Source organism: Mustelus asterias, chromosome 13 (assembly GCF_964213995.1).
Source record: "Mustelus asterias chromosome 13, sMusAst1.hap1.1, whole genome shotgun sequence".
Taxonomy (NCBI): Eukaryota; Metazoa; Chordata; class Chondrichthyes; order Carcharhiniformes; family Triakidae; genus Mustelus; species Mustelus asterias.
In genome coordinates, this window is record NC_135813.1 from 97,637,488 (window position 1) to 97,654,142 (window position 16,655).

Consider the following 16,655-nt stretch of genomic DNA (forward strand, 5'->3'; position numbering starts at 1 on the left):
ACTGTCCCGGCTGGAGACAATACGTATCTCTTTAACCTGTGCTTAACCCTCTCTCCATTCACATTGTCTGTACCTTTAAGACTTGATTACCTGTAAAGACTCGCATTCCAACCATTATTTTGTAAATTGAGTCTGTGTCTTTATATGCCCTGTTTGTGAACAGAACTCCCACTTACCTGATGAAGGGGCAGCGCTCCGAAAGCTAGTGGCTTTTGCTACCAAATAAACCTGTTGGACTTTAACCTGGTGTTGTGAGACTTCTTACTGTGTTTACCCCAGTCCAACGCCGGCATCTCCACATCATGATCTTTGCTGTCCATGAGGACTTGGAAACTGTCCTTCCTTAAGAATGACTCTTTAATTTTACAAAATATTTGCACTTCTTGCTCCTCTGGCATTGTTCACTTCCCCTTCTAATCTGAGGTTATCACCTCTCTCCTCAAAATAAATACCTTTGTCCCCCCCTCAGGTCCTCACAAATTACTTTACCAGGTCCAACCTTTCTTTCCTCTCCAAAGTCCTTTAATGTTCCCCTCAAAATCAGTGCTCATCTTGTCCAGAACTCCTGAATCCCTGCAAACAGGTTTCTATCATTCTACAATACTGAAACAGCCCCAGCAAGAACACAAATATAATCCTATATAACTATGACCATTGGAAGCTCCACATCTTTGCACCTGTCTGTTTTGCTATGGTTGTACACACCATCCTCCTCCAACACCTGCCCTCTATCATCCTAATAGGTTGAACTGCACTCACTTGATCCATTCCTATTGTATCCAGAGAATCACCTGGAAAATGGCTCCTTTTCCAGTTCCTGCACAGTAACATCTCTGTATCCATGATCTCCCATTTCCCAGTTACATGCTGTCCCTCGATGACATCACCTGCAAACACCATTTCAACACACATGTTGACAGCGCCCAGCCCTATCTCACCACTGTTTCTAAATTAGCACTCTTTGTTTGATATCCAGTACTGGATGAACAGAAATTTCCCCAATTTAAGTATTAGGAAGATTAAAGTTATTGAGGGTGATTTTCCCATCCCGCCCACCACAGGAATCGTAGCGGGTGGGACACGGACAATGCAAAGGTCTGTTGACCTCGTGAAGGATTTTCCGGTTTTGGGGCGACGTGGCCAGAAAATTCTGCCCATAGTCTTTTGTCCCCCCCCCCCCCCCCCCCCCCCCCCCCCCAAACAAAACAAACCATTCCTTGGCCAATGACTCCAAACTTCTACCTGGTGACTGAGACTGAAACAAATCATTTACAATCATGGTTTCATCCTAAGCTGAGCTTCTGATCATATTTACTCCCATCATCAAGGTCATCTACTTCCACCTCTGTAATATTGCCCAACACCACCCCTGCTTCAGCTGCTGAAATCCTCTCATCCATGCCTTTGTTATCTCTGGATGTCCTTAATCCAAAGCCCTAATGGCTGGTCTCCAATCTTCCAATATTTGTCAACTTGAACATATCCAAAACTCGGTCTTCACACCAGCTCCAGTTCACTAACCACTCTAGTACTTGTTGACCTGCATTGGCTTCCGGTTGGCAGCAACTCATTTTTGAAAATAACATGCTTAGTCCTCTCTCTCCATTTTGAGCTGATCTATCTCTGTAACCTCCTCCAACCTGATAACTCTCTGAGATTCTACTTGCTCTTCCAATTCTAGCCTCTTGCGGATTTCCTGTTAGAATCACTCCATTATTGATGGCCATACTTTGAGGTGTCACGGCTCTCAGTTCTGGAATTCCCTCTCTAAACCTCTCTATCTTTCCTCCTTTCAGATGTTCCTTAAAAACTACTTCTTTGACCAAGCTTTTGCTCAACTGCCCCAACATCACATGTAGCTCAGTGTGAGGCTATACTTATGTGATGACTTAGTACATTAAAGATACTATATCAGTGCAAGTTTTTGTTCTTGTATTTGACCAAGATTAACCTTAATTTTCAACGTTTTCTAGCAGGGGACTGCTTGCGTATATCACATCCCTGAAGACCCCCTGAAAATAGTGCTATTCTCCCAGGGATCCCTGTTCTGATAGTCAAAGATGATGTCAGCTATCCTAAGGAAATGAGTGCTTATAAAACTTGAGTTTCAGATGAAAAGACCCAGCTATAGGCTTCCTCCAATATTTTAGCAAATGAGTTTGAATATACATTGATTTAATACAAAAGAGTAATTTAAAAAGTATGGGTTGTGATTGCACTTGATAAAGTTAACAATGATGTTCCTGCACAGGAAGGAAAACTGGGAGGTGTGTAACTCACCACGATTCATTAAAGACATGTGAGATCCAGGCCTGGTGTCCAGTGGAGAATGAACATTCGAAAAGGTAACAAAAAGCTTGATAGTTGCTGCTTATTATTAGTCACTGGTGTATGTTGCAGACTGTTAAAATAAGCAAACAACAGTCAGGGAAGGCAGTGTCATCGTGGTATTGTTGCTGGACGAGTTATCCAGAGACCCAGGGTAATGCTCTGGGGACCCCGGTTCGAATCCCACTGCGGCAGATGGTGAAATTTGAATTCAATAAAGATCTGGAATTAAAAGTCTAATGATGACCATGATACCATTGTCGATTGTAAAAACCCACCTGGTTCACTAATGCCCTTTTAGGGAAGGAAATTTGCCATCCTTAACCTGGTCTGGCCTACATGTGAGTCCAGAGCCACAGCAATGTGGTTGATTCTTAAATGCCCTCAGAGATGGGCAATAAATGATGGACCAGTCAGTGATGCCCATATCCCACGAACAAATAAAAATATTCCATGCTATTTGAGAAAAGATACTGGTGCTGCGTTGTCCATTGTAACTCAGTGTTGAAGGACATAGCTATAGTGTAAACATAATGGTACAATCACTGTATGTGTGATTAGGTAACTGTATTTGATACTTATCAATCACGTTAATTTGTGATTGGTAGGTGCAAATTAACTATTATCTGTATAACAGTATAAGATTGATGTATTGTAGTTGATTGAGAAGCTAATACTCCATCTTACATGCATACAGCTTCCCTGCAAATGCTTCAATAAAACTGACAAACAGAGCAGTTGCATTTTGAGTCCTTTTCATATAATTATGTTGTTATGAACCCTTCCTTTCCCCTTTCACTATCTATTCCCAAATGGTTGCAAAGCACACCCTGTGTTAACTCAGCAATGGGTTGAAATACCAGGCACAGGGAATTGAATGGCTTTAACACCTATGATGGAATTAAATCTTGTTCTCAGTCAAAATAAGCTGGGTGCAAAACATGGAAGCCCTAAAACAAGGGAGCAGAATAATACAAGCCTAAATTGAGTATAAAGCAAATTTTACCTAATAGGCAGATTCCCGGCTATGTGGCACATTTTTTTATTGAAACCTCCTTGAGCAGCAGTAGTGATGTGCAGTGGGCTTTGTATATGTCCAAGTTACACTACACGCTTTAAAAAAATATTCCTTTGTGGGATGTGGACGTCGCTGGCAAGGCCAGAATTTGCTGCTCATCCCTAAATTGCCTCTGAATTAGATTCCCTTGTTTTCAGAGCTGTGGCTCTGGAGTCACATGTAGGCCAGACCAGGTAAGGACGACAGTTTCCTTCCCTAAAGGACATTGGTGAACCAGGGTTTTTTTTACGGCAATTGACAATGGTTTCATGGTCATCATTAGACTTTTAATTTCAGATTTTTATTGAATTCAAATTTCACCATCTGCCGTGGCGGGATTCGAACCCAGGCCCCCAGAACATTACCCTGGGTGTAGTGACAATACCACTATGTTACTGCCTCCCATTACTCATACAAATTGAACTCCCAACAGGGAATCTCTCGGGTCCAGTTTGCTCGTTGAATTAAGATGGGATATCTGACCGTGCAGCTACCAAGATAGAATCCTAAGATTTCTGGAGGCAGCAGAAATGTTGGGAACTGTGGAAAGAGGAGTTATTCAAGCAGGAATTATGTAGGCGGAAACAGGAAGTTACATAGACAAATGTATTGAATAGATGATGGTCCACTGATTTAGGAATTTATCATGGGAGCGTGCATGGATCCAAGATGCATAATTCAAAAGATTTTTTTCCATTGGAGAGAGAATAGGAAGTGTAGAGGTGCAATGGAATGTAAGTTTCCACGTACACAAGTTATTAAAAGCTGGTGCACACATACAAAAACAAATGCTGCTCTTTATCTCCAAGATATTGGATTAAAAAAGTGGAGAAGTGATTCTTGATGGAATTCTGGGTTCACCACTGAACCCCAAGGTTGTATTAATCTTGTGCCAATTCATCAGGATTATAGTGGAGATTTCTCGTGTGCAATTAGCTGTTTAATTGAAGTTAGATTGTTTTCTCTTGAGTCTTTTTTGCACTAAGAAGATTCCTGAGCTACTTACCACAGGAGGATATTAATGTGTAGTCTGTTCTATTGACTTCTGTATTCTAAAATCATATTTTCTCTACTTTTTCAGGGACTCTATATTGACAAGGGCCCAGAATTTCACCATATTCATCAAAAACAGTATTCATTTCCCCAGGTTTGAGTTCACAAAGTAAGGTGGGAGTTGTTATTTTGAAGCATATCACCACATCAGTAGGTGCTGTGTGGTTAGTGATCAGCAGGTTATACTTTCCTTTGCTCAGGGAGCCGTACCCTACCTGTTATTCACCAAGTGTGAATAACAAGGTGGTTTTTACAGGGCATTGATCAGAACTATGTACACTGCGAGGGGGTTTTCACAGAAATATCCCTGAAAGCTTTATAGCTTGATAGTTGCTGCTTATTATTAGTCACTGGTGTATGTTGCAGACTGTTAAAATAAGCAAACAACAGTCAGGGGAGGCAGTGTCGTCGTGGTATTGTTGCTGGACGAGTTATCCAGAGACCCAGGGTAATGCTCTGGGGACCCGGGTTCGAATCCCACTGCGGCAGATGGTGAAATTTGAATTCAATAAAGATCTGGAATTAATAGTCTAATGATGACCATGATACCATTGTCGATTGTAAAAACCCACCTGGTTCACTAATGCCCTTTTAGGGAAGGAAATTTGCCATCCTTAACCTGGTCTGGCCTACATGTGAGTCCAGAGCCACAGCAATGTGGTTGATTCTTAAATGCCCTCAGTCGTTACTGAGGAATGTTACCAGGAATTCCCAGCAGGATTCACTGCATTTTCACTGGTCTTCCATTGAAATTATGGTAGACGATCGGGAGAATGCCTCAGGAGATTCCTGGTGTATGTTTTTATCTGGAGGCATCACTGAGTGTTACATACATATATACAGGTTCTACTAAATGCAATATATACCCGTGTAAGAACATCACTAATGTTTATCTATATGTACCGGTTGTTCACCAAGAGCTGACAGCATGGGGTTTTTATTGAAGATCAGCCTGGATAGATTCATTAGTGGGCTTTCCACCCATTTTCTGGCAAAACAAAATGAAGAGTTCTATCTTAATTCTGCTTATGTCATTGGTGCCCATGTGGACCATAACAACTGGATCCCTTTGCTCTCACTCCAGGCCGGAGGAGATGTCCTTAACTATATACCGGGCAGGCAATACAGCCTTTGGAACTCATGCTCAGTTGCAGAGAAAAGTATCTATCCCCCTAACTATTCTGTACCCTGTTACAACTATATTCCTTTTTACTCCCCCCACTTGAATGACTCGCTGCAGCATGATGTATTGGTAGTTTACTCATCCTCCCTGGGATCCCTGCTCTCCTCGTCACAAGTTGCAAAACCTTGAATCTTTTGGGCAATTGCAAGGGCTGATGCTCCTCCATTGCTACCTTGTGCACCTTCAACCCTGTCTCACTCATAGTCACATCTTCCTGTCCCTGTTCGTGGACTAAATCGGACCTAAGGAGTGTGACTGCCTCCTGGAACAAAGTGTCCAGATAATTTTCCCCCTCTCGGATAGATCGCAGTATCCCAAGCACAGACTCTACCTTGCCAATTCAGAGCCAGGATTCTTCAGATTGCAGATATTTATTGAAGATACGGTTGCCATGGATCAGACTGTTATCCATCTGATCCCACATGTTGCAGCTGCAACACATCACCTGCCATGCCATCTTTAAGAACATAGAACAGTACAGCACAGAACAGGCCCTTCAGCCCACGATGTTGTGCCGAGCTTTATCTGAAACCAAGATCAAGCTATCCCACTCCCTATCATCCTGGTGTGTTCCATGTGCCTATCCAATAACCGCTTAAATGTTCCTAAAGTGTCTGACTCCACTATCACTGCAGGCAGTCCATTCCACACCCCAACCACTCTCTGCGTAAAGAACCTACCTCTGATATCCTTCCTATATCTCCCACCATGAACCCTATAGTTATGCCCCCTTGTAATAGCTCCATCCACCCGAGGAAATAGTCTTTGAACGTTCACCCTATCTATCCCCTTCATCATTTTATAAACCTCTATTAAGTCTCCCCTCAGCCTCCTCTGCTCCAGAGAGAACAGCCCTAGCTCCCTCAACCTTTCCTCATAAGACCTACCCTCCAAACCAGGCAGCATCCTGGTAAATCTCCTCTGCACCCTTTCCAGCGCTTCCACATCCTTCTTATAGTGAGGTGACCAGAACGGCACACAATATTCCAAATGTGGTCTCACCAAGGTCCTGTACAGTTGCAGCATAACCCCACGGCTCTTAAACTCCAACCCCCTGTTAATAAAAGCTAACACACTATAGGCCTTCTTCACAGCTCTATCCACTTGAGTGGCAACCTTTAGAGATCTGTGGATATGGACCCCAAGATCTCTCTGTTCCTCCACAGTCTTCAGAACCCTAACTTTGACCCTGTAATCCACATTTAAATTAGTCCTACCAAAATGAATCACCTCACATTTATCAGATGATTAATTTAATTGAAAAGGTTTCAAGTTTAGGAATATTGCTGATCTGTTGGCTGTAGTTATACCATGTAGTTCAACTCATTAAGCAATAAATTTAATACAATATTTCTATCTTGCCAGTACTGGTAACTTGTGCCTGCATGAGGGATAAAATCTTCAAACTTCCCTAAGCAATCACCGACCTACTCGCCAGATTAAAACCTTGAACACTCAACAGCTCTGGAAGCTGCAAAAAATAAATGAAAAGCAGCACATCCTTCCCCCTCTGCCCTGAGTTCCCAACTGCAGCAAATTCCCAACTTACCAGTCAGACCTCATGGCCCTCGGGCCTCCGTGCTTCCACATTCATGGAGAAATATGCTATTTATTTTGGCACCGTGGCTAGCACTGCTGCCTCACAGCACCAGGGACCTGGGTTCAATTCCGGCCTCGGGTGACTGTCTGTGTGGACTTTGCACATTCTCCCCATGTCTCCGTGGGTTTCCTCCGGATGCTACGGTTTCCTCCCACAGTCCAAAGATGTGCGGGTTAGGTTGATTGGCTATGCTAAATTGCGTCTTAGTGTCAGGGGGACTAAGAGGGTAAATATGTGGGGGTTACGGTAAAAGGGCCTGGGTGGGATTGTGGTCGGTGCAGGCTCGATGGGCTGAATGGCCTCCTCCTGCACTGTAGGGATTCTATGATGATTCTATGATTTGATTTTCTTTCCCTTTTGATGAAACCTTTGTTTTGGATGTTAGAAATTTCAGTCAGAGGACAAAATAAATCTTGCTGACAGCATTCGCTGTTATTTGTGGGGGAAGGACAGGTGGAAGAAGTTAGCAAAGTGCCATTGGAACAGTGGGTGCTATGTGATGGAACACTGTGGCAAATGGTGTGGCATCCTTCACTTTGAAAGTCCTATCTCACAGTGCCACGTTACAGTGCAACAACCTGCATTCACAATTTCTATTTAATAGATGTAGAGAAACATAACAGATTGTTTCACAGATAAAGAATAGAAACTAAAGCTCACTAGTCGTGGAGGTGGGGTTGCACACAAAAGAGACTAAAGTCACAGAAGTACAGAGTGTGGCCCAGAGTTTTGCCATTGCTGAGCCTCTTCAGTGTGGTGAAAATCACAGGACTGGCCAGAGGTAAGGCATTATTTGGGATTGTTAAAAGTGAACATGATTATGCACTTTTTACACACAAACTCATTGGAGTTGTCCGGGAAATGCCGTGCCGTCCGGAAAATGTTCAGCTGTCAAACCTATCAAGGCTATTCAGGAAGTGGCAAAGATATCAAGGAACTGTCCAAGGATACTAGGTTGGCATGAAATGTCACTAAGTTGGCATGAGTTGTCAGGGCAATGGAGTGGGTAGAGGATAACTAGGTTGGCTAAAAGATCTGAGGGCTGTGGGTTGGCATGGATTGGACATAGGGGATGGTGGGGGTGGTGAAGGATGAGATTTGGAGGGGGTGTTTTTTGTCTGAAGAACATGTGCTCAGAAAGAAAGATGCCGGTGCGTGACGTCTCTCCGTGGGGGTGCGTGACGTCTCTCCGTGGGGGTGCGTGACGTCTCTCCGTGGGGGTGCGTGACGTCTCTCCGTGGGGGTGCGTGACGTCTCTCCGTGGGGGTGCGTGACGTCTCTCCGTGGGGGTGCGTGACGTCTCTCCGTGGGGGTGCGTGACGTCTCTCCGTGGGGGTGCGTGACGTCTCTCCGTGGGGGTGCGTGACGTCTCTCCGTGGGGGTGCGTGACGTCTCTCCGTGGGGGTGCGTGACGTCTCTCCGTGGGGGTGCGTGACGTCTCTCCGTGGGGGTGCGTGACGTCTCTCCGTGTAGAGAAGCTGTGGCACAGCAGCTTCCACACATGTCTTGACAAAACAAAACCTTGATCTGATGACAAGGGAAGCAAGATGATTGGAGGTTTTGGTCTGCTGCAGTAGTTGTCTGCTGGAACAGCCATTGAGATATTCCAGACAATGGATCTTCCTCTCTTTGTGCTGCTGTTGAGGACGTGTTTGTCAGGGGCTTGTCTGCTGAGTATTTCTGGGGTTCCTAACAATCCTTCATGGTATCCATAGACACCCAGCTCATAAGGAGTCCCACTGTACTTCACCCAGTTTTGATCGGTCCTCCTTACTCGTTTCCAATGTCCAGCAGTGAGGATGAGGGGGTGGACATACCCCAGAGTGTACAATTATGTAGTTTATCCTCAAAATGTAACCCTTTAACCCGTGACATTTTCTAAAAAATCTACACTGGATTCCATTGAAGGGCAGTGCCTGTTTCTGAAGTCTATGTTGCCCAAATCTGAACATTGTCCTCCCAAGGTCAAACTTCACTTTCTTACTTTAATATTCCAGTATAAATACCAATATTCCTTTAGCTTATTGAAGTTGCTTTTTATGTCTGAGCATTAGCTTTTAGTAATCTGTGCCCTCAGTGTTAAACTGACAGGTCCGCAGTTAAATAATTTTGCTTTCCCATCTTACATAATAGAGCAGCATTTTGTATTTTCTTATACAAAGATACAATTCCTTAATCAAGAGGGCTTTGGAAAATTATAAGAGTCTCATCTGCGATTTCTTCGGCTATTGATTTCTATACTCTGGGGTAAAAAACCCATCATCCTGGAGATTTGTCCATCTTAACTTCCATTATTTTCTCCATAACCATTCATTACTTATATTAAACCATTAGATTTCTTCGCTTGTCTTATTTCTGTTACCTTATTCCACTGATACTTTGTCCTCGACCTCCATATTGGCAAGAGATGCAAAGTGTTAATTTAACAAGTCCAAAATGTCCTTATTATCCATTGTGTCTCACCTGCATCTGCCCTTCCCATTCTCCCTGTATATACATACACACAGATCAGTTAGGGCAGGTTTTGATGCTGTAGCAGGGGTGGAAGTCTGTTTGGAGAAGGTTTAAGTGGAGTTGCTGGTTAGATAGGCATGTATTTGGAGGCAACATCACATTTCAGGACAAAAGAGGAAGGAGAGATTGGAGACAGGGTGAGAGTTTGTTTTTGAGAAGTGAAATTAATGAAGGTAGTTTTGAAAAGGAGGGACTCTTTAGGACAAGAATGCCAATTTAAAATATAATTTAGGATGGGGACCAGGAAGGGAAGCTAAGTGCTGTATAAGGCAGTGTTTCTCAAACTGGATTCTGCATCCAGAGGTTCTGTGGTAGGTCTGGACATTTTAAATTTGAAAAAAAAGCTGTCCTTCCACGCTGTCTAAATCAAAGGCGGTTTTCACACTGTTGTTTACCAATAGGCACATTAGTCAACCTATCAGCAGCAAGTGCACCGAGAAGCTGGCCCCTGATTGGGCAAGCTAGAAATAGAGGCAAAGTAAGGGTGAGAGTGGGCAGCGACATGAGGTAGGCCACAGCCACGGGGCAGAGGGGAGGACAATCTGGAGGCTGGGTGCCGAGGATCAGGAAGTGGGGCCGAGGAGTGGGGAAGTGGGGGCCAAGGAACAGGAGAGAGAGAAGTTTGGGCGTGGGAGTGTGGGTATGTGAGTGAGAGGGACGTGGAAATGAGGTTTTGTGAGATGGGAGTATGTGTGCATGCACAAGAGAGGCAGAGAGTTTGTGTGTGAGTGTCCAGCTATCCAGCAACACTTCTTATATTAGATGAATTTGTGAGCAAAAGAAACTATCACTTCCCACATTGAAAATAACAAGAATAAGGTAAGGCTTACGTATTTGTTGAATAAGAGAACTTTTTCATTATAATAAATCTATACATATAAGCAATAGAAAAGACATTAATTTTTGTGTGTTTGCAACAATTGCACAAAAACAGTCATTTCTTTTGTGTTTTGACTCTTCAACATAAGAATGTTTCTCCCGAGTTGTGTCAGTGCTCTTGGGAAGTCTAATGGGTTCCGTGGCTGTAAAAGTTTGGGAAACCTTGTCATAAAGGATACAAAAAGGGGTCTCTCTCTGATCCCGATTCTGGAATGTCGCTCCCTCTGTCGCTATTCCTTCAGGTATCGGAAGAAAAGGTGGAAAGTTTTAAAAAGAAATCTCCTGTATGATCAGGCTGACACTGGAGCTTTCAATGACTTCCCCCATGTCCTGTGCTGTTAAGAGAAGGGATATTGTTGTACCTTTGGGGCTAACAAACTGGACTGGATTTAACAATTTATTTATTAATAATTTATTAAATTTTTTTAATTTAATAAATTTTTTAAATTGCATTTCATTTAAAAACACAGGAATTATGACTTTTACTAAAATAAAGACAAATGTTTGGTTATATTTTGCATCCCACTTTTAGACAATACTAACCTTAGGGAAGGTGCTCAGTTTATTTTGATTTACTGAGAAGACTGTTTTTTGAATTACTGTGGAGATTGTCCCTTTAAGGACAATGTCTTGAGGGACCAATTAGGACAAGCATAATCAGTCCAGGGGTTGGAGCCCTCTCTTAGGCAGAAGACATCTAGAAGACATGTAGGACTGGGGCAGCTGTGAGACTGTTGGCCTCTGTACAGTTTTTCTTATTAATAAATACCTCTCGTGTTTCTACTGAAGTCTGTGAATGTGCATCATTGCATTTGGCACCAAGGTTGGGATGGGTTATGAGGACACAGTCTCTGGCCCGATATCTGTGAATATCATGTTTTAATCGAAGTCTGAAGAAAAATAAATATTCACCCGAATGCCTGTCTTTTGACAAATAGACCCATAGCCCGACCCTGGGGGGCACCCATAGCCCGATCCTGGGGGGCACCCATAGCCCGACCCTGGGGGGACACCCATAGCCCGACCCTGGGGGGACACCCATAGCCCGACCCTGGGGGGACACCCATAGCCCGACCCTGGGGGGACACCCATAGCCCGACCCTGGGGGGACACCCATAGCCCGACCCTGGGGGGACACCCATAGCCCGACCCTGGGGGGGCACCCATAGCCCGACCCTGGGGGGGCACCCATAGCCCGACCCTGGGGGGGCACCCATAGCCCGACCCTGGGGGGGCACCCATAGCCCGACCCTGGGGGGGCACCCATAGCCCGACCCTGGGGGGGCACCCATAGCCCGACCCTGGGGGGGCACCCATAGCCCGACCCTGGGGGGGCACCCATAGCCCGACCCTGGGGGGCACCCATAGCCCGACCCTGGGGGGCACCCATAGCCCGACCCTGGGGGGCACCCATAGCCCGACCCTGGGGGGCACCCATAGCCCGACCCTGGGGGGCACCCATAGCCCGACCCTGGGGGGCACCCATAGCCCGACCCTGGGGGGCACCCATAGCCCGACCCTGGGGGGCACCCATAGCCCGACCCTGGGGGGCACCCATAGCCCGACCCTGGGAGGCACCCATAGCCCGACCCTGGGGGGGCACCATAGCCCGACCCTGGGGGGGCACCATAGCCCGACCCTGGGGGGGCACCCATAGCCCGACCCTGGGGGACAGACATGGAGAGGACCGGAACTGGTCGATGCAGTCAGAAGTTTAGAAATGTATATTAAAAAAAGTGAAAATAATCCTTGGAAGCAAGAGTTGTGACTTTAAGATTGGAAAAAAAAATGGAACTTAAATAGACAAGAGTTGCTGCAAGTTTTTTAAGAGAACACAGAGCAGTGTTTAGAGTGAGAAAGAAAAAATACACTCAGGAGACACACTGCAGGATCAGGATCAAAGAACAAAGAAAATTACAGCACAGGAACAGGCCCTTTGGCCCTCCAAGTCTGCACCGACCATGCTTCCCAACATAATTAAAACCCCCTATCTTTCCGGGGACCATATCCCTCTATTCCCATCCTATTCATGTACTTGTCAAGACGTCCCTTAAAAGTCACTACCCATATCCGCTTCCACTACCTCCCCCGGCAGCGAGTTCCAGGCACCCACTACTCTGTGTAAAAAATCTGCCTCGTACATCTCCTTTAAACCTTGCCCCTCGCACCTTAAACCTGCGCCCCCTAGTAATGACTCTTCCTCCCTGGGAAAAAGCTTCTGACTATCCACTCAGTCCATGCTTCTCATAATCTTACAGACTTCTATCAGGTCTCCCCTCAACCTCCGTCGCTCCAATGAGAACAAACCAAGTTTCTCCAACCTCTCTTCATAGCTAATGCCCTCCATACCAGGGAGAGATCACTTCCTGAATCCCTGAGAATAGTTTTCCCCAAACATTCGCATCCACGGAACCCTTGAGGTCTCCAGAAGTGGGATAATGAAGCGGCTGAGTTTGCTGAGCTCCTGATCCAAGCGGTGCCTACAGGGGAGGGGGTCCGGGTAGTGGTCCCTCCTGCACTGAGGGACTGCAGGCAGCAAAGTTCTGGAGTTTTGAAGAGGGAGAAGACCTCAACCTTTTTAAAAGAAAAGAAGTGAAAGCGTTTTTAAAACGGCCCCTTCACAGGGTCATCCTGTGAACTCAACAGGAGAAACAGACACATCAAAGACATGGAGAAAATGGACTCTCCAGGTCGCCAGGGAAAATAAAGAACTGCAGATATCCCAGAGAGAGCTTTCCAGTAATAAAGAGGAGAGGTTTGGAGCTTTGGAAAAGAAGAGCAGTCAAGTTCGCGTCAAAGTTGCAAAAATGTGGCAAAAACAGAGAACCGGCAGCTCCTGACAGTTTAAAAAATGACAGTCTTAAAGCGGTAATGGATTTATAATATTAATACATCTAATGCAGCAATCACAAAAAAAACCAAACAGCTATAGACAGGAAAATTGGAGAAGACTCCAGGTAGAGGGTAACTCTCAAAAAAGGTCTATAAGCAACAAGGACCTCAAGGAAGAGGCACTGAAAGACCCCTGGAAGAAGGGCAACATAAGACCCCTTAAGAAGAGAATTGGGAATGGAAACAAATCAACACTTCATTGAAAACACACTCGACCACAGTGAAACTAACAAGGGTTTCGTTGAAGTTAAGGCCAGTAGAAATGAAGGTTCCATTTGTGAAATGTATCTGTCCAGTAAGAACATGATGGATTTCCCTCAGACAAAATGCAGAAATTAAAGACTTCAAAAGACATTAGGAACTATTGAACATAAAGAGGAATCAGCAAGAATTAAAGCTCGAGAGAAGACAATGAAACAAGATGAAATGACTGACAGAAAACTTAAAAGCAGTTGCAAAACTTGACAAAATGAAGAAGGAGAGTTAAATGAGATGATGGAGAATGAACTGAACTCAAAGGAAAGCAACTAGAAAATAAGAACAAGTCCGGTGAAGAATTGAATCAGGAGAATAAGAGATTGAAGAGAGAAGCTTGGCGATGAGATTCATTGAAGAGGAAAAAACATTGAAATTGACAGCAGAATGAGATTACGTGCGAGAGCAAGATTACTGAAATGGGCACATCTTTTGAAAGTGATGAAGCCAAAACCACGGGACTGTAAGCTACCTGGCTCCCGGAGGTACCTGATCGACCTGTTGTAGACATTACTGAAGTCTCCATGGAAGAGAATAGTAATGAATTTCCTGTGCAAGAAGAGGTAGCCATGATGTGGAGATGCCAGTGTTGGACTGGGGTAAGCACAGTAAGAAGTCTCACAACACCAGGTTAAAGTCAAACAGGTTTATTTGGTAGCACAAGCTTTCAGAGTGCTGCTCCTTCACCTGATGAACGAGCAGCGCTCCAAAAGCTTGTGCTACCAAATAAACCTGTTGGACTTTAACCTGGTGTTGCGAGACTACAAGAAGGGGTACCCATTATTGCAGTTCCTGTTAATGTCAATCCTGTGGAAGCTTCTCAGACTACAGAGTGACACCACTCTACAGGAAACAGAAAAAACTATCAAAGACTGGATTTCTAATTGTCCAACTCAGATAGTTATATTTAGGACTGAGTAACTTGGTTATTGGAGATTGTATAAACGAGTTAAAGGGGGAGGAAGTGTGGTGATTGTCCCTTTCAGGGCAACACTGCAGAAGAGGGTCACCTGTCTTGAGGGATCAACAATGGGTAATCGCTCCAGGGGGTGGAGTCCTCTCTTAGGCAGAAGACATCTAGAAGATATGTAGGGACCAGGGCAGCCGTGGGGATGCTGTCCTCTGCTCGGTTTCTCTTATCAATAAATATGTTTTGTGTTTGTACTGAAGGCTGTGAATGTGCATCATTACAATTACCATCAGGATTGTTGACTTTAAGCAATGGCAAAGTTCTGAATCTGTTACTATTTATTTTTTATTATTATTTCTGATCTTTTTTATTCCCAGAGGAAACATTCAGAAAAATAGACACCAAGAGTATTTGAAGAAATGCACTTTTGATGAAGAGACCAATGTCTATTGTCCCATTTTTCCTTTGAGTTTAATCATTGAGAAAGCAGGACAGAGTTTTGACAACCTCAGCCAAACGGTACGACAATTTACATCCACATTGTGCCATTAGCCTGGTTATCAAGAATGTTGTTTTTCTCTGTGACCTCACACTCATTGGACTGGATTTTCCTGGCCCTGGAATGAGCCAAGAGGTGGGCCAGGAAAACGGGGCTCAATATTGGGACAGCTTCCCCCCGCGCCAACCCCCCCCCCCGCCAACCCCTCCACCCGTGGGCAGGTTAGTTTGCTAGCAGCTGCCCATCAAACAGAAGCAGCAATCTTTAAAAAAAATTAAAGGCCCTGTTTAGAGAAACAAAACACAAGCTGCCAGCGCGTCGCTAGAGGCCAGAATCAACATGGCTCAAAAGAGGGTCGGGGACAGGAAGGCCGCACCCACAGTCCAACAGGTCATTCGAAAGAAACTGCACGCTTGGTCCCTCAGAACTTTAGTTTTAAAACTTACCTCTCCAAGATGCCTCTCGATCTCCTCCCTGTCTCAGCAGCGGCCATTTCTTCTGCGGCTGCCGAGGCTTCAGAACTGATGCTCCTCCGATTGGATCCACCCTGGAGGTTGGGTCCACCCTGGAAGCTGTCAATCAGGTGGCCACCTCTGGGGGAAAAAATAGCTGAACTGTTCCCATAGTCAGCAAGTGAGGACTTGAACCCCATTTTGGAGTCCCAAAACCCATGCCATTAACTCGGAAACAAATCACAGCAGATTGAAAACTTAGAAACATGGAAAATAGGTGCAGGAATAGGCCATTCGGCCCTTCGAACCTCCACCACCATTCATGGCTGATCATGCACTTCCTGAATCCCACTACGCCTTGATCCCTTTAACCGCCAGCTCCCTCTTGAATATATCTAACAAACTGGCTCCAACAGCTTTCTGTGGTAGAGAATTCCACAGGTTCACAACTCTCTGAGTGAAGACGTTCTTCCTCATCACAGTCCTGAATGGCTTCCCCCTTATTCTTAAACTGTGACCCCTAGTTCTGGACTTCCCCAACGTCAGGAACATTCTTCTCGCATCCAGCCTGACCATCTCATCAGGATTTTTTATGTTTCTATAAGATCCCTTCTCATTCTTCTAAATTCCAGTGAGTACAAGCCCAGTTAATCCAGTCTCTCTTCATATGTCAGTCCTGCCATTCCGGGAATCAGTCTGGTGAACCTTCGCTGGACTCCCTCAATAGCAAGAATGTCCTTCCTCAGACTAAGAGACCAAAAACTGCACACAGTACTCACGGTGTAGCCTCACCAAGGCCCTGTATAACTGCGGCAAGACATCCTCACTCCTATACTCAAATGCTCTTGCTATGAAGGCCAGCATGCCATTAGCTTTCCCCACTGCCTGCTGTACCTGCATGCCAACCTTCAGCGACTGTTCCACCCCACCATGACACCCAGGTCACATTGCACTTCCCCTTTTCCTAAACTGCCACCATTCAGATAATCTTCCTTCCTGATTTTGCCACCAAAGTGGATAACCTCACATTTAT

General features: G+C 45.0%; 1 protein-coding gene across 3 annotated transcripts in view; it reads left to right on the forward strand.

Annotated features, from left to right (window-relative positions):
• The window catches only part of p2rx2 (purinergic receptor P2X, ligand-gated ion channel, 2), a 61,867-nt gene that overhangs the window by 13,779 nt on the left and 31,433 nt on the right, over window positions 1-16,655 (forward strand). For 2 of the 3 annotated variants that reach the window (XM_078227359.1, XM_078227357.1), the window contains exons 5-7: window positions 2,252-2,345; window positions 4,467-4,547; window positions 15,049-15,190. In XM_078227359.1, coding sequence (XP_078083485.1) covers window positions 2,252-2,345; window positions 4,467-4,547; window positions 15,049-15,190 — 317 coding nt within the window. The remainder of the gene's footprint in view (window positions 1-2,251; window positions 2,346-4,466; window positions 4,548-15,048; window positions 15,191-16,655) is intronic. The other variant, XM_078227358.1, reaches the window with a different exon arrangement.